Source organism: Chelonus insularis, unplaced genomic scaffold (genome assembly GCF_013357705.1).
Source record: "Chelonus insularis isolate UGA/USDA-ARS -01 unplaced genomic scaffold, ASM1335770v1 contig_351_pilon, whole genome shotgun sequence".
NCBI classification, from domain to species: Eukaryota; Metazoa; Arthropoda; class Insecta; order Hymenoptera; family Braconidae; genus Chelonus; species Chelonus insularis.
The window spans coordinates 318,246-337,586 of NW_023276516.1; the positions used below are offsets into that span (position 1 = coordinate 318,246).

The following is a 19,341-nucleotide window of genomic DNA, read 5'->3' on the forward strand; positions in this document are numbered from 1 at the left end:
TCTCAAAGAAAGAGAAGTCAGAAGGCCTGTGTTTAGCCACGGTTTTCTGAGATCGTCGTCTCTTTTATCTCTTAAACAGTTTGGAGGGAGCAAACTTGAAGAGGTGGGGGACCCTTGATCGTATGCTACTCTCGCCAGTTCGAAAGCAACCTTCGTAACGACTACGTCAGTTGGCTTTTTAGTCCCCTTCATTTAAACTCTCCTGTTTAGTTCTTTTGGTCCCCTCTCTGTTTCTCGAAGCTTTGTTTTTCTTTCTCTTCAACATCACAAACCATGAAGAGATATCGCGAACTCATGCTCTTGCCGCTATTTCTGCTGCGAATCATGATGAATCCGTAAACAGTGAATTTTAATTTCTCATAAATATTTTATTCATTCCCTTTTCTACATAAATTGTTTATTCCTTTGTGTTACGAATGGTTTTCAAGCATGTGCCTCAAAATAATCATGGAAATGGATAACCCTACCAAGATCTAATGATCAAGCAATCAATATATTGATCCAACGTCAGCAAAAATCATGAAGAATAAAGTGATTTGTGTTCTTAAGCTTCCACCAAGTGTTGTGAATCTTTACTCGCTTTTATTGTGCTCCATCTTAGTCCTTGGACAACTGAACCATGTAAATGGAGATTCCTCACCCGTGGGCATTTGTGCAATGCCCGGATGTAATTGTACCATCGTTGCTCACCATTGGATTAACGTCAAGTGTATCTTCTCAGACTATCAGGTGAATGAATATTTAAAAATTGCATTTTAAATTCTTTCCAGAAGGTATCCCTGGTAATTTATCTCTTAGTTCTTGTTATGTTCTAAACTTAACTTCCACATCTCCATGTCCATTCAAGACTTTCTCAGATACCGACAGATATTCTCTTGTTCCCTGAAATATTCTCAAACAGGTTTTTGATATGTTTTACTACCGTAATAGCATTAAAACACCTTCAGATTCACCTGTATGAAGTTGCTCAACCTTTTATTATTGTCAGACAGGAGAAAGAGGCTAAATATGATGGATGAAAAATGTTTGGAAATTTTTTCTCATGCTCTAGCTACTGAAGAAAGTTTTTGAATGAAGTAATACTTGATTATCTTTTCCAAGAGGGTTAATAATAATTTAATCCACGACCCACTTAATGACTTTCAGCTTTGCGGAGAGTCACTGTGATGCTAAGAAGCAAGGGAGAAACAGTTGTTACAACCCATCCCACTTGATGCTCGTTTCGCTTCGTTAGTTATTATTTACCATGAATTGTTTCTGAATATTTATCACTAGATGAATGAAGTCTTAAACTTGATATTATAATTTTACAATAGCTTATATATTTAATATTTACTTATGCATAATTTAACTTCATTTATCTACTCTTTTCTATCCATTTTTATCAAGTTTCTGGATGGAATTTATTGTGTTCAAACATTTTCACATTTTTATTAAACAGATCAGATGTTTGAGTTGGGACATTAAACATTTGTGTGTGTCCGCATGACTCAATGACTAGGATAATAAAAAATTTTATCTTCCATGAGTTAAGTTATCATATTTTCTTTTATCATATCTAAACTGGTTGAACAACCTGATTGGAGAAAAGACGTATTATATGTATATATGGCTACTGCCACATGACTATCACTATTGCTTGCAAAGATCTTGAATTAAATAGCATAAATAATAATAAAAAGAAAATTAAACGATGTGAGAAGAGGGTGTGTTATATATATAGAGAATAAAAATACTTCCTAATCGAATCAGATTCAGCGTCACTTATCACCATATTCATTAGATCCATTTAAAGTTACAAGTGACACTCTATGTGTCTACTAAATTCTTTAATCGTACTTTTGATTTGTTGGCAGAGAAAAATATTCTTTTATTAATTGTTTAATAACTTCAGTTTTCAATATTTTTGATTAATTTCTTGGAAATTTTGTCTGGACCAATTGTTAATCATTGATGAATACTTTCTTGATGTTTTATGTAATAATTACTTGTTTTAATTCATTCATTGAAAGTTTTATTGGAAGATATCATTTAATGTGGTTGCTAAGCCTCTACATATATTGATGATGCAACAGTTGATTTTCTTTCACTTCCATGGTCTCCGTATGAAAAATAATCAAACTAATAAATCTGATTATTCGTTATTTTAATTAATTTTTTTAATTTTTGCTCCAAAAAAATCTTGACAACTTTTAAATTAATTTAAACAGAGCAATTAAACTTTCATAATTTTTTGTAAACTAGTTGGAGTTTTCTTTATTATAAACGAAGCTAAATTGCTGAAATAAATCCAATTAATAATAATTTTCTTTTTCGACCCTAATTATGACTTAGGTTGACGTAATTGAAGCATACAAATAAAAATAATATTAAAAAAAACTTTTGTTGGTTTGTTTAAGTAGAGAAAATGCATATTATTCCTATGAGTTCTAAGGTGACAATACAATTCCATAAATGACCAACGATTAAAGTAATTATGACTCGCAGGAAGTGATTCAGGTAGTAGTCTATTAAAACTTAGTGGCATTGAATAAAGGTGTAAATATATTTATAATCAGCTTTTAATTCATATGAACATAAGGAGGAATAGAAAAAATTGTGGTAGACTGATGAAGTATCTATGGGGGTTTATAAGAGCTTAAGGAACCACAAAATTCATTCTCATACACTCAAGGGCCAAACCTAGTCGGCTTCCGTTCAACGGGACTTCCGGCTGAAGGGGCCACTAGACCATGGGAGAATTGGTGGAGAGGAAGGGAGCATTGTCATGCTTTGCACGGTTGATATTTATTGTACTGATTTTTCTTTCTATTTACCATCTATACTTATAAAAATATCGTTACTACTTTCTTTTTATAATGACTTTAAAATTTTTTCTTCAGACAATTGAGTGTACTTTTTTTCGTGTCAACTGATTTATACTCCAAAAAAATAATAGTGGTTCTAAAAAAAAGTATTTGTTTTTTCAAAATCAATTATTGAGACTTAATTAGATAAAAATATTTTCTTTAGTAAAAAATAGAAATTCTTTTAGTAAACATTGAATATAAAGTATTTTTTTTCAACTATTTTTCCAACAAACATAATTGGATTTTTATACTCTCTTTGGGTTCTTGTTTTTCATCAATTTAAAATAAAATTTAAATAAAATAATTTCTCGTTTATTTTACAAATAGAGTCAATCAAAGAGAAATAGAATTTTGTTTTTTTAAAAATTTGTTACAAGAAAAAAAATATATGAAAATTCATGAATAATATCCATATTTTCTTTAGTCATTTTTTAAAATTATAACAATCATTTTTCTTCTATTAAATGTATTGAAAATTTGTCAGTCATTGTTGCAATAAAAATATAAATTAGAAATGATTAAAAACTGTATGAATGAAAGACGCCTTGGCTATTTAAATGTAATTTATCAACAATAGTTTCTTTCAACGAGCTCCGAGCATCATTTGTGTCTAAAAGGTAGTCTTGATGCGGGTATGGAGATTCTGTACACCATCAAAACTCTTTTGAAAATGAAATTCCAGATGAGAGGAATGTTTTTTTTTAAATAACAATAATATTTGATAGTATTTTCTCACTATTATTATTATTCTAAGACTACATAGCTTACTGGGAGGTAGCAAGTGTGTTTTCAAATAGTAAACTACTCGTATAGGTTCTTCTATCGAACAGTTCTCAGTGTCCAATGAGGGCGTGTAGTAGAAATGTAACGCTACATCCTGCAGTGCAGCAATGCTGATAGAATCATCCACTCCAGACTCGTTTTACAGACTATATACTGTCAATTTTTCTGTTTCTCGTCACAAACACTCGATTCGTTACTACTACCCTTAAGAGTCTTTTTTTATATACTTCAAAGCTTTTGAATGCTTCCCAACCTCTTTTTTATACATTTTTTTTCGAGAAACATTTTGTAATCCAACTCACGATTGTTTCTAAAAAAATTTTTCCTTCACTTTTCCTCCAACATAAAAATTGATTAACTGTCTAAATAAAAAACAGCCTATTCTCATTACACAATTTCGATGCCTAATCTTGTTTTGAATCTCGTGTTTTTGATGGTCATTTAAATATTTTTATCTCAAACTTCTTTTCTCATTCCATAAAAGTCAGATAGTGACATATTAATGTTACCATAAATGATTTTTCGTTGACATAAGTATTTTTTAAACTCAAAGGAAATGTCGCAACATTTAACTCTATCGACTGATCGAGGCCATTCGCACCGTACGTGTAATGCAAAGATCGGTTTTGTAAGATATGTATGCGCGTGAATACTCGCAGCTCCTTCTTGTCTACTATGTACTACATCAACACCAATACTATTTCATGACCTGTACATAAACTCGTTCAGGAAATTAGTCATGCTCACTCAGAATACTTTAGTCATTATATTTTTTGTCCATTCAGCAACTAAATATATTATTTTCTTTATTAACTGTAATTATACTAAGATAGATTATAAAAGTGTACCATTTTGTTTTCTTACTATTCATAACACCAATATATGTTATATCTCTATTAATACCCACGCATCTAATCAAATAGACCATAATGACCTTGTTCTTAAAATAATTAATTTCATTTTAATAAGCAAATTATGATTTATTACAATTTTTTATATTTATCATTTTTGTTTTATTAATTTTATCAACATTAATTTATAATTCATATCAAGTAGAATTATTTAATCATTATCTTACTTAGATAAAACGTTGTTTTAAATTTAAAAAAATTAATTTTTCGAAACAGTGAATAGAATAGCAATTACATAATAATTTAAAAATGTTGTTAGATAAATTATGAGTAATAATCGCTAATCGTCTAACCGAAAGTGCACGTAACACGCGGAATGCTGCCGAGAGAATTGCACGGCATCTCTCTTACTGCTGTGTATTCCAATTAACCGAATTATTGCAAGCACGTCCTGACCCGCCGGGGTTCATGTACTAAAGCGAATAAGAGAATAAGAGTAGACACATAAATGACGAGAAAAAAGAGAGAGATGAAGAATAATTTCATCGTCGACCTCCAGTATATGTGCACGACATTTCTTCTATCAACTTCCGGTGTTCAGCAGCCTCGTTATGCTCTCTGCTAATCAGCGAAAAGAGACAGCTCATTTTATTTAATTATTTACGATTTTCAACGCATTATGATAAAGTTTAAATTTACATTTTAGAGTACTGCTGTTTATTTGATGTTCCGAAGTCTTTGAAAAGTATGTGTAAAGATGTCATTCCTAAAGAATCTTCCCTAATGTTCTTCAGACTGTGAATAATTGTTTTTTTTTGTTCATTGACCATGAAACCTATTATGTTTTTAGTCTAGACTCTAAACTTATGTTGATTTTAACGCTTGCTTATGTTTGTTTGTCAATATACTCTAACTGTCCGTAACATTTTTGGAGTAGTGAATCATCGAGATAACACTAAATGTATCTTTGGTTAATTGCACTGCAGTTTGTTTAGGTATCTATTTTTAGCTTTCTCTTATTCCAAAAATATTTTACCTTTGATGAGTAATATTGTATTATGAAAATAATAATTGTATTTATTAATCTTCAGATTAATTAATTTTGAATTGTTAATCAAAATGTCCATTTTGTATAACTTTTCAATAGAGTATAATAAAATTATAACTCATTAAATTTCACAAGTTCATTATTTTATCCTTTGTTAAATAAACTCCCTTTATCATATTTCAATTTTTTTTTCTTCCACTAAATTTTGTTTCATTGAAATAATTTCATTATATAAATTTTATTATATGATACTAAAATTGTATTTTAATCTTATTTCAATAAATGACATTTTCATCACATTACCAATAGCATTCATATTTTGCTTCGATGAAATAACAATTATAATAAATTTAATTTATGAAATAACTTTTTCAGTATATGTTCTAATTTCATAATTTCTTTTATGAATATTATATTTTTTTTCAAATCAAATCGTTGGCTTTTTTATTATTTTAAAATTGTAAAAACTTTTTAGTATTCAAAAAATTCGATTTATGATTGCAGTAAATAAATAGACAAATAAAAATTGCAATCAATTTGTATGATAATAGTGCAAAAAAAAATATAAAATGTTTATTTACTTATGAATAACTCGGTAATTAAATAAATGTTAGTAAATTCACAAGGCATGAATAGGTTTAATTAAAAGGAAAGCTATCAAATGGAAGATCTAGCCTCCATTCGTGACTGGTAAATTAAAAAGGAAAAGAGATGTTGGTGTGAAAACGATGGGATCGGTCTTAACAATTCAATGCACGTCACACCTTCCTGCTCAATTATTTATCCACCGTCGGGTCTTCGATCAGTTCCTGCATAATTCGAGGCCGGTCTCCTTTACCTTCAAACTTCATTTATTCATTTATTTCTTCAGTGCATAACCAAGGATTCACTTGATTAAATTTTTTGTTTTTATTTTTTATTTTCGACATTTTTAACAATCCATGTCGACTAGGAGGTGTGTCCTGACACTTTGGTTCAACTCTTGAACGTACCCCCAACTGTTCTCCGACCTCAGAATCTCCCCTTGGTGAGTTACAACGGGGACGAGGGAAGCCCCCAAGAGAGGAGAAAACCTTTCCAGACCATGTAATACGATCCCACGGTCTTTTTGTTACCCTAAGATATTTCATTCATTTCTATTGAACTAAAAAGACGCAAATGTTTGTCCGATTGACAGATTTTATTTTGCTTTACATTTCAGTACTCAGTATTTTAAAATTTGTAACAGATTTACTTCTTATTGATTATTTTATTTTCTTTTTTTATTCAATTTTCTTCTTCGCTGTCAACTGGATGTTTGGAAAATATTTACGATCGCAAATCTTACGGTATTTTTCCCTTGCTGATGAAGTTAGGCATTTGCACCAGTCAAAATGTTCTTTGTGCTGAGAGCGAGTAAGAGCAGAAATAGTTCGGGGCCACCCCAACCCCCTGAGTCACAGTACACCGCGTCTTAAAGTCTCTAGAGACTCAGAAAGATGTACGAAAAGCTATAGAGAAAGAAATCAAATTACACTCTTAGTCACTTATCCTTTTATTCAGATTAATTTCAAAGAAAAATTATTTATTAATAAATCAGTATTTTTCGTTGTTTGAATTTATCGAATAAGTTACTGTGGTTTGTTTTTTTTTCAATTTCAATAAGTAATGAAATTATTACTGGTGGTAAATTTAATCCATCAAAAATATCTTTGAAAATGTATCCATTTCACATTTCTGATAAGTATTAAGTAAATGAAAAAAATTCATGGCTCAAATTTAACAGGTCTCAAGGCTCAAGGCGAACTTGTCACGGTTGAAAATCGAGTCGTGGATTCATATTGTGACTCTTTATATGTGATAAACAAGAAGAAATAGATATCCATAAGCCATATGACGTTGACACAAGATTCATGTTACAATTTTAACCACAAAAGACAACTGAGTAGACCTTCATTTCCATACATTCCTAACTTAGCTACCTCTTGTAACATTTAAAAAACAATTAAATATAAATTATGCATTTATTTGTCTTATTTTTATCCGACTTAAGCTTATGAGCTTTAAGTTAAACAATTTATTTAGCTTTCCTCTGAAAGTTCAGAACACTTTGGTACACATGATGTTCTTCGTATTGTCAAAGGCAGGAAGTTTTAAACCCTGAGGTCACGTTCAATTCTCACGTAAATGTTTTACGATCGTCTCTAGAAATTTTCGAAATTTTTGTTTTTAAAAAAAAATAGTTTCATCTATATTTATATCAACAAGCTGTGACTCTAGAGAGTTTTGATATTCCTGTTGAAAGTTTTATTTTATGATTGTTGTCAAATTCAATTGGCATATGATTGCTGGTTGAGTGGAATTTCAAAAATAATTGTCGCTACATAGACATGTTTTAGGCATGTGTATGACTAGTTGGCGCTTATGCAAAAGTATAAATATAAAGTTGGGCCTCCGCCATTACCGGAAGCTACTGCAAAAGGTATAACTGTCGTCTGCGAGTCAATCAGATACAAACATGACACACTGCTTCCTCAGGAACATGACATTAATTATTTGCTCTATACAATCATGAGTTCACTTTATTGAAATTAAGTCATGTTTTTCTATGTTTATTAAGTGTAAAAAATGTATTTATCAATAATTTTTGATTGACTAAATTTTTATTTCCATTCAATAATAATATGGACTTGATATTGATGAATATATGAACGATCTGAATCAAATAATCTACTCTTAAAATTGAATGTCATTTAATTTAGCACTCTAATTAATTGATATTCATGGAATATATTATTGTGAGTTAATAGATATTTTATTAAATAATAGTTTAATTATTGATTGAGTAGAGAATATTATTAGTATTTTAAATCAAAACAATTGGTTTTTGCAATTTCATGTCAAGTAAAAATAGAATAAGTTTGCTAGCAAAATTATTCAAATAAAAATGATCTTTTCAACATATTCTTTCAAATAAGTACAATATTTTTGGAGCATAACAAGTACTTGCTGCTGTCATTTAACTAAATAATATTGGTCTCAACTTTCAAGCATATAAATTATAATTCAAAATATTTTTTTAGGATGTCGAACTTCATGAAGGAATAATTCCAGCTGACGCTTCAGAAGTTTCTGTCTCCCGCTGTCGTGAACTGAGGATCCACTCAGGCGCTTTTACAGGCGGAGCTCAACTAAAAAGAGTTCACGTGACAGGAATTCGCAGTGTAGTCGCGAAAACGCAAGCTTTTCATAATATCAGTGCTCCAAACCCACTTTTAGAAGTATCGGAATGTAATCGAGTCGTCTTGGAGTCACAAGCATTCAAAAATGCAAGAGGAACTCTCTCAGTTTCCATTTCAAGGTGTAAACATGTTGATATCAAATCCAACGCATTCTCCCGACTTCTTAAGTTTTCTATTCGTGAAGTGCCGACTTTAGAACTCTCCAGTAATGCTTTTCAATTTGATGCACCTCCATCTGGACGACATGGACCAGCAACAAAGGTTGATTTTTATTTTATTTATTTTTAATGAAACAAATAACTTTAGCTTTATGTTTTCAGGATATATTATATGTTATTAAATACATGATTTTATTTATAGATCGAGTTCCAGAGTGTTAAAATAATGGAGTTGCCCAGTTCAGTATTTCCCTCAGCTGCTGACGAGATCCGATTAGATGACGTTTGGACAAAAGTAATACGCAAAGATGCATTTTGTGCTATTATGATTCACACTGTTAAAATCAGCAATGCATCAATTCTCGAAATTGAGTCTGGAGCATTCAGGCATGCAACTCTCATCACTAATTTCGAGCTTGTTGACGTGAGATTAAAAACTATTAAAAGTGGAGCTTTCCAAGCTGGATTTAATAATTTTACCATTCAGTATTCTCGGTAAATATTTCTTCCATTTGATTTCAATATAATCTCATCAACTGTAAAGTTAAAAAAAAGAGTAAATACATGGAAAAATCGTTATAATTTTTTGTTTTGTTTCAGAATCAATGAAATGGAAACGAATGCGATTGAAATATCAGCAGCAACAGTTGCCTTCAATAATAACGAGTTTCACAGTCTTAAGAAAAATTCAATAATATTGAAAGAATGGAGTGAAATTACTATTGATTATAATTCTTTCGTAAGTCTTGAAGAAGACGCCATTGTTGCAGAAGAAGTCGCTCAAACAACATCGAATCTTCGATTTTCATTCAGAGGAAATAGCATAAAACATGCAGAAAAAGGATCTCTTAGATTCGCATCAGTTAGTGAAAATCCAAACATAAAAGTAGCTCGTGTTGGCAGCAATTATTTTGAAAAAAACTGTGACTGTCTGATGGAAGATTGGATGCGAGAAATCACCGGAAAGAATTCTTCAGCATCTTGGATGATGAAATCTAGCTACTGCATTGCTGGAGAATGGTTGGAAAAATGTTTAAAAGCTCCACAAGGCTATTTAGAGATTCGAAACTTTACCAACACAATTTGCAATGACAATGATGAAGTAACGTGCAAAGAACCATCAGATAAGCCAACGTCAAGTGTCAGTCCTCCGAGTGTTGGACCCCACATTTATCCAAGAAAGAATAGTTTCTTCGATGCAGAAATGGGTGATGCAGATCAAGAAAGGGAAAAAAGATATTTCGTTATTTTTTGTGTCGCTGCAGTTTTTGTTATCATCACAGTTATCATTGCATCTGGAGTGCTATATATGCGAAGACGTGGTGTTTGTCCTAAATTATCGTCAAGTCACTTGATGAATTTCACCAGCTCTTGGCTGTCTCCAACCAGTGGAATGACAGCTGCCACTTCTGCGAGATCTATTTCAAGGTTAAGCGTAAATGAGTATGCAGGTTTAAGACCAGAGACACGAATTTTAGATGTTGAAGGCGAAACGACGTCTCAAGATGAGTTGGAAGCTGATGGATTTGCTTATACTGAGAATAAAGCAACGCAAACTTTGCCAGAAGAGCTAACTGAGGATTACCTGAGAGAGCTGAGAGAGAAATTGAATGATCCTGATAACTACAGCCAAGCAAGAGACATGATCGAACATCTTTATGACTTAATTAAAGTTGAAGAGAGTTGTAACAATAATAATAATAATGAAAGAAGACTTTCTTTCCAAGAAGAAAATACTTATGATGTTATTGCTCCAAGAACAAAAAGAACACAGACTGCCAAACCGTCCGTTAGTATGGGAACTAAAGTTCCTTCATTGGAGAAGCTGTTACCAAAAAGTAGGATTATTAGACCTGCTATTGCAGAATATACTGAGCCAAGAGATCAAAGAACTAGTGATCAAAACCATCTGTATGCTGAATTACCTGGAGATGAAACAGTTCCTAGCACAAGTCGACTTTCTCAACCAATTCTGGCAGCTTCAGCCGGACGAGCACCTCAACCTCTTCCACCAGATGTTGTTAATGATCATCTTATTAGTGAGAAACGAGAGAGAAAGTATCCAGATGATGTACAACCTTACCAAGAGACTCCACTGTTCGATGGAGCTGGTCATAAAAAGTCTAATTCATTTTGTAAAGGTCTTGGAGAAAATATTTTAGGGAAGATGAATAAACAACACGTTGATTTATTATTTTGTGAATATGCTGATCCAACTGATGCCACTACCCATCTCTATTCCGAGCTTCCAGAGCCAGCAGCCTCATCAACACCAGCTAAAATGGCAAATCGACCTCTTCCGATTAAACCAGACCAGGAAAATATTATTAATTGGGCTAGGACATGAAATGTCAGTTCATCATATCCGTGCCAAGCTTGCCTGTGATAAAATGTGTTTATCTTGAAATTCACAATTATTATCAATACAGTTTTTTATGTGTAAAAATGATCAACTTTTTTAGTGAAAATATTTTTATAAATGACTCATGCATTTGGAAGATACTTTTAAAGAGAAGTGAGACGTGTGATTGATTAGATAAAGAGCATCAAAAGGACTCGATAAATGATGTGTCGAGTGTTTAATTTATACATAGAATAAAATTGAAAAGATTTTTTTAATGAACAATTGTAAATTTCATCAGATTGTGTGAGTGTAGTTATTTCAATCGCTCGATGATATCGAAGTCAAGCTTTTGAACTATATTTTTCACGAACGAAATGATATAAATTTTATAATAAATATGTATATATATATATATATTTGCTTCGTGAGACATAAAAGCGTTATGATCGAAGAATATAGATGCATTTTTTTTATTTTAAAGATAAGACATCCTATGAACCATCTAAATAATTTTTCTCCATTACTGATTATTAACAATAAATTTTTTTTATAATTGTAGAAAAATAATATTGATATTACTATCAAAATTGGAAGAAATTTCACGATCTGACGTTCAATGAACATATAAAACAAGTTATTCTTGATTTTAGGGCGTAACCAGCATGGAACTATTTCATAAAGAATGTGAAGCGAGCAAATGGAGTAGTATATAGTCTAGTGGCAAAGAGGTGGCTTGCCTCGCAGCTGTTGGTTTTTAAATGTCGTATTTACTCAACTTTTACCGGTATTCCAAGTTTTGAAAATTTTTCTTACAGTTTAATGCAATATTTACTATTTACTTACACAAAACAATTAACTTTTAATTAATTTCTGTTTTAACTTTCGAATTAAAAATCAATTCTTGAAAATTATTAATTAATTTATCATATTGCTACTTTATCCCTATGAAATTATTTATATTATCTCGTTTACTTTCATGTTATATTATTGAAATGATTATGAGTAATTTTATTGTGTCTGATATGATGAAAAATTACATGTAATAGATTAGCTGACAGAGCAGCACAGATAGAACAAAATATATAATAATTGTGATAGTAGAGAAAAAAGATAAAAGAGCGTAAAATAACGGCAGGAAGTAGACAAGTTGATGCCTGGGATCATCGTCACCCCGAAGTGTTCGAGACGAGAAAGAGATAAAGATTCATCACGTTTCATCAACGCGACCAATCATCCTATCTCGTGACTGGACAAGTGAACGTACGAGCTAGAGTATCCAATTCGTTGAGTCGAATGATTTCTCCAGCTGTGCTCATGTCTATGGAGACTAGCTCTACTCATATTGATTGGCAAGTCAATTCTCAACTCAACGATCCGAATTCTCTTTGTTGTTATCTCCATGTCTTCTTCATTTTCGTTTCAATGAAAGTTTTTTGATTTAAAAAAAAATCCTGTCTATATTTTCAAGCACTGACATTTATTTTCGCATCATTGTTACAATTTCTCTTTGGATTTTATATTTTCCTCATGGAAAATATTTTCAACTAAAATAAATAACTTTCTCTCTAGGTTTTGGATAATATTCTTTACTCAGAGACAAGTCATATGCAGAGATAAAGGTTATCTGCTCCAAAATACATATGGCTTAATTTTTGTGTTGATAAAATACATCAGTTGAATCTGTTGAGTGTTGACATTGATTTAAACGATTGTAATAAACCGTGAAAATTATCGGTAGATTCAGGTAATTTTTACGTGGGGCAAAGTCTATGGATGTATCGCAACATTTCTCTTAGGGTATTTTTTCTAAATGCCCCTGAATGTCTTGAGAAATAATCGAGAGACCGTGACGAAAGAAAAAGCTTGGTAGTCATGTGTTGAGTGGTAAAAACGATTCAAGGGAAACGAAGTCATAAAACAGGATGTAACCAATGAAAGATGCATGTGTTGGAGATAAAAATTTTTCGAAAAACGATTAAATGAGGATTGAATCCTTGGACTACTTTTATATCATGGAAACATATAAAAATACTTAACTATTGCTATAAAAGTTTACTGCTAAAAATTTTAAAAAGTTGCTAAAAGATAAATTTTTATTGACCTTACGCTTCTCTTCATTTTACATTATTTTATTTCAATAAAATTACTAATTCATATCCTGAACAAACATTTGAAAAAATTAATTTAAAAAATGTGATTATCAATAAAAAAAACATGGGTGATTATTTTTGGAATATAATAAAATAATACATTTCTAGAAAATATTAATCGATTGAATGATTATAACTGCAAATATCTTTATGTTATTCGGTGGTCTTGTGCCCTCGTCTTTCTCCATTGAACTCTATACTAATTTTACCCACTGATATTAATAGATACAAACTGCAGAGAAGGGCCAAACACGCCCGCTATATTCACAACGGTCGCATTTGCCGTAAAAATGGACGAATGAAGATTAGAAGATATTTTTAAACTGCAGGTATGTCAAAAAAATTCCGATAAATCGTAGTCGATGCTCTAAAAAGAGGTTTTATAGCAGAAAAAAAAATGTTTAAATACTCTTATGAGAAAGAATACTAACATAAAACTTTTAAAATCTTTCGAAAGAAATCTTTTCATTATTTTTTTATTTATCAGAAGAATCGTTTTTCTACTAAATACTTCCGGAACAATCCCTAGACATTTCCTGTTTAATCCTGAACAGACTGGAAGCGAAATTAAAGTCATTGTTATTATGAGAAATAATAAACCATCGTTGGAGAAAAAGGGAAAGAGGAGCAGTAGATGATTCATTGTTTGGAATGCGATAAGCATGTCGAGACGCATGTTTAACACACGTGTAAAATGGTATAGTAGGGGAGAATTAGAAGGGATGAGAGTGAGATAATTTGTCGATTATATCGTGAATTTCAAGACCTCAATGGTCCAATAAAATTAATTTCGTTGTGGTTATGACATTATTATTATTTTTATCTCCTGTGGGAAAGAATCTTAGAGATATTTATGAAACAAGACACTAATAAGAAGTGTGCAAGTTAAAAGACCGGAAATGTTTAATTCCTTGTTCTTTTACTCATTTATGTGTTCATTTTTCACTCTGCAATTTTTCAAATTATAATCCAACATTTATTGCACGATAAAAATGTCGTAAAGTCTCAATTAAAAATCAGATCTGTTTAAAATATTGCGATAATTATTTTTTAATTACTCCAATAAATTGTCGGACATTTTTCAAGTTTAAATTCAATACTAGTGGCGCCATCAGCTGATTACTCGTTTGATAATGCAGCAGTCGATAAATGAATAATCACTAGACGTCGCTAGGTGTAATGTTTTAGATGGAATATTTTTAAATGATTAAAAATTTTAACTGTGAAGTTTTCTATTGAATTAATATTAATAATAAATCATGAGAATGTCTGTTGGTAAAATTAGAACAAACTGACAGTACAGTATGAGGCGAGGAATGAATTACAGAATTTATTATTCACGTACTTAGAGGGTATAGGGAGACCAGTAGAAAGCTGACGGTGTTTCTAATGAAAGATAAACATAATCAATCCTCAACGCAGTAGCCGAAAGAGAGAATATTATATAACTGGCAAACTTGCGTAATTTAAGCGGGGTTATATGCTGTATTCTACCCTCTGTATTGCACCCTCAATACTGTTGGTCTAACCAACCCCCTCAGGCAACATCTCGCCTTGTTTTCGTTTCATTATCCACGTATCGTGACGAAAGACATCCCCCTAATTACACGCAGAATATTGCAAAGGGATTTTCAATCCAATCGCCTCTATATGAATAAGGGTGATTCTTGATAAATCAGACAATCATGATGATACATATTCTTTTTTCAGGTTTCTTTGTTATTTTTACTTAACGAGAAGATTTAAATATTATTCCAAATCCTGTATAAGCATTTCTTTTATCACAATTCTGATAAAATAAATATTGCTTCACAATAAATGTCTGTATTATACATTTTATGAAATATTATTTAATATTAAATATAAAATAGTTTTTATCCTTGAAAAAATTAAGAGTAAATTATCTTTAGTTGAGTCGATTAATTAATAGCTCATTAATGTTATATAAAGAGAGTTATCTTGGCTGATCGTTTATTAATTATACTTCAAGTTTAAATTCTCAATAGATTGCCCTTATTAGAGTTACCATTAGAGAATCCTATTTAGTTGTTAATGAATCATCAAACGGATATCATAAATGGTTTGTTTTATCTTTATAAGAAAAAATTTTTTATTCAGCTAAATCAAAAAAATACTTCAGAAAATTACTCACAAATGATACTGTATGATAAAGTTTGCTTCCAAATAGATGAAAATGAGAGAAAGCATCTCCATGTATATATTCAGAGAGAGGAACTGAGCCGAGGAAAACTGAAAAGCAAAACGCGGTCGTTAAATCGCGCCAACAGCAAATTCGGATAACGTTGTGTCGTTCACTGTGAGAATCAGGATTAAAAGCAAAAGCGCAGAGAGAATACATTTGTGTTGTATGAGTATATGGAAATACTTTGAAATATTTCTCGTGTCAGTTTTTAGAGTGAAGGGAGGGAAAGAGTTACACTGAGAGCATTTGCACGCATTCATTTATGTATTTAATAATGTCCTAGAAAACTAAAAAAGTATCAATAAATTATAATTATACTATTATTGAAAATAATGATACAATGTTTTCTACCACTTCAACCTATGTATTTTGCTGCTCCGATTATCATCGTAAATTTCCGAAAACGATTGGTGCATTATTATCAATGATCTTTGATTTATTTTGTATATAAATTCAACGTTGGCTAAAAAATTTTATCAAGTAATAAAAATAATTATTTTAACGATTATTCTGTTTCAAACAAGTGTAATTACATTAATTTATCGAATTCAAACTCTGTTACATATTTTATATTTAAGTGTACATAATTGAAGACCTTTCGATAAGCCAATAATAAAACAGTTAATTAAAAAAGATCAAATGAATGATAATTACATCGTTGTAAATACGTGTGAGCTCTATAAAATCAACTTAATTGCTGAGGTGAGTGCAATAAGCTCTACAAATGAATTAATAAATGATTATTTATCATCAATAATCTTCAATTAATTTTTGCAATAAATTTTTTTGGTTCGATATTAAAAAATACATTGCAGGTATTCCAATACACTTTCAGGAATGTTCCAGAAATATTTTACAGTCTACCCTACTATAACAGTTGGATAATTAAGAGTTTTCAGTAGATAGGGACTGTTTATGGTAAGACTGGTTATTACAAAAATTGAGTAGAATCACTGTTTTATCAAAACAGTATCAACGAGATAGTATTGATTCAAGAGAACAAAGTTCAGTACTTCTTAGTGCAATTCATCAGAAATGAGTTGAGAATAAACACTCTAGAACTCTTGACTGTGATTGCATTTTATGATTATGATTTTATTTAATGTCGAGTCATCGCGGATTCTTTGAACGATTTAAATGCGGCACTTAAGTATCTCATGACTTCCCACTCAAACCGATTAACTCCTTGAAGGAACTCAATGTACTAGAGCTTCAAATAGACATGAAAAATGACGAGACATTCTCGATAAGCTAGCGCATTTTCCTCAGTATAATGTCACTACTTAAAAATTCAAGAGGATAAAATCTTGTTGGTGGATTATATTTTTCTTCATTTCCTTACACACTGTACTACGTGTATATATGACATCATAAACTTCGATTTTTGTGGTGAAATTTTTGATGAAATACTTCAACATGCATATAACGTATAGCATATTACACCTTTTCATGAACATTCACTAGTGAATTTAGGATTAATTTCAGACGAGATTCGCATGTATTGGAGTGTAGGAAGTTGAGGGTGAGAGGAAGAGAGAGAGAAGGAAAGTTCCATTAGGCCATCCTGTGTCAACTCTCCACAGGGGATTGAGAGAGTGAATCAGTTGGACAGTTTCAAGCCAACAGCTTTGGTCATTACGTCGCTGTAAAAAATTGACCCGCTTTGTGAAACTTTCTACCGGTTTCAAAACATTTTATGTTTATAATTGTTATCATATTACTTACTCCTTTTTACCTCCGGCTTTTGTATTTTTTATTTTGTTTTAGCAGCTTTAATCCAGCCTACTTCAAATATAAGAGAATCTTTTTTTCTCAAATTTAAAATTTATAAAATTTTTTTCCCAATTTTTGTTATCTTATTCTGTTTTTTAGAATATCAAGTCCTATTTACACTTGCCTAATTTTTTTCTGTTAACTTACATTATTAAATACTTTTGCATCCTAATCAATACACTTTCGATTTTTGTTTTATATAAATATAAAAAATAAATTTGAAATTGTCATGCTTTCTAAAAATCAATCAATGAAAATTACTTGGAAGCTATCTCTATCAGCACTATTATTATCACTCTAAATAGTAAATATTTACTAATTTGTGTGTGTTGATCTTTGCTATGCTACCCTTTGCTAGATTCAGATGACCAAAAACTTGTGTTCAGGTTTTCTTTTTAAAAATGACTTAATAGATTATGGCATGACTTAATTATATAACATGTCCTAGTCACACCTTACCAAATATATGCATTGTACTTTTCTTGAATAACAATCTTTTGTAACAGGTTCCATAGAACCTTAAAAATACCTAATAAATAATAACAATAATAATAATATTAATAGTAAATATTTACTGATCCATTTTTAAAGAGTAGGATAAATGAACTTCAAATCTTTATAATTTTAATTGTTGATTTGAATTTATAGGGATTTAAAAATCTAGTGAAATTTTGATGAAATGTAAACCATTCCTAAGTAATTAATTCAATTAATAAATACATTTCCTATATCCATATTAACGTGTACTAAACATTCCAGCAAATGTATCTAAGACTTTCAAATATTTCAAATTGTCTACTAATAATTGTTTTGATAATAAATAAAAACAATGAGATGAATTTATTATAAGTGGTGAAAAAGAATGGTTCTAAAACTGGAGAAAAATAAAATATAAGCATAATAAAATTGACTAGATCTATAAAAAAAAGGATATTTGTGTTTTATTTTAGAAGATATAAACTCGAGTAATCAATCTAAAATAGGAGTGCCTACGATGTAGGTTCCGGAAGGGGTGCAGGCGTGATCCTCTGTAAGTTGGTTGTAGTCTGACCGAATAAGAGGGCGGGAAGGCTATGAGAAATATTTCTTCCTCGATTGCGGGTTTCGCGATTCGTTCGTTGAGAACGATATATCCCTCACACGTTATCGCACCTCTTGTGTCGAGGGTTAGTAGGGAGGTATATATGTACGTATGAGGGAGGAGAATGAAAGAACGGATGAAGAGTTGTAAAGCGAAAAACCTTCGCACTTTACAATCCTCTTGCTGAAATTCTTGACAGCGAATAGAATCCCAGCTGTGAAATAACACAAGATTTACCAGGTTATTCGTCTAGTATTCCAAACTCTTCAAAAAAAATATTATTTTGTACTAACATGAAATGGGATATGAATTTTCAATAGAAATAAAATTATTTCAGAGATGCTTAAAATAGATTTTTTTTTGTTATTTATTGTTTTATATAAATTATTTTTATATCCAATAAAGGACTCTTTGTCTTCCTGGAATGTCATCAGTGGTCGTTTTCTTTCCGCAAAATTGCGCGCTTGAAATTCGCCGCGCGCCTGAGATTCACAATGACGTCGTTGTGTGAAGACGAAAGAAGAGATTGACGCAGACGAGGCCACAGTTCGAGGCTAGAATTTGAAACGACTAAACGTGTACAATCGAGGATCTTCTAAACTCCATGAACACTGTGGATATAAAGTATTTTTCCTCATTTTATCCTGAGAAACAGCCTTTATGTTACGTAACATTATCAAACGAGGGGTGGAAAAAGTCAATTTACTCTGAATGTTCTCACGTTTTATGGCTGTTTTGTTTTTTATCAACTTCTCACACACTTGGATTTTTTTAAAATGAAAACTCGGAATATATTGGCATATAAACAACAGAAAATAATCATTATCTTCTAGTTGATGGCTATAATAACGATTTTAAAAATATTTTTTAACCATAAATA

At 31.0% G+C, this 19,341-nt stretch overlaps 1 protein-coding gene across 1 annotated transcript; it reads left to right on the forward strand.

The window, feature by feature from the left end:
- The first annotated feature begins 156 nt into the window (after nucleotides 1-156).
- be (ben) lies at nucleotides 157-11,708 on the forward strand. Its single transcript, XM_035082721.1, has 4 exons — nucleotides 157-729; nucleotides 8,594-9,013; nucleotides 9,113-9,405; nucleotides 9,511-11,708. Exons 1-4 carry the CDS (start codon nucleotides 520-522, stop codon nucleotides 11,255-11,257), a joined length of 2,670 nt encoding a protein of 889 aa, XP_034938612.1. The 5' UTR covers nucleotides 157-519; the 3' UTR covers nucleotides 11,258-11,708.
- The last annotated feature ends 7,633 nt before the right edge of the window (nucleotides 11,709-19,341 follow it).

Excerpts from the sequence above, each read along its gene's own strand:
- be (XM_035082721.1), top strand. The coding sequence starts at position 520 with ATGAAGAATAAAGTGATTTGTGTTCTTAAGCTTCCACCAAGTGTTGTG. Across the intron at positions 730-8,593 it reads GTATCTTCTCAGACTATCAG|GATGTCGAACTTCATGAAGG; the intron begins GTGAATGAATAT and ends ATATTTTTTTAG. Across the intron at positions 9,406-9,510 it reads TTTACCATTCAGTATTCTCG|AATCAATGAAATGGAAACGA; the intron begins GTAAATATTTCT and ends GTTTTGTTTCAG.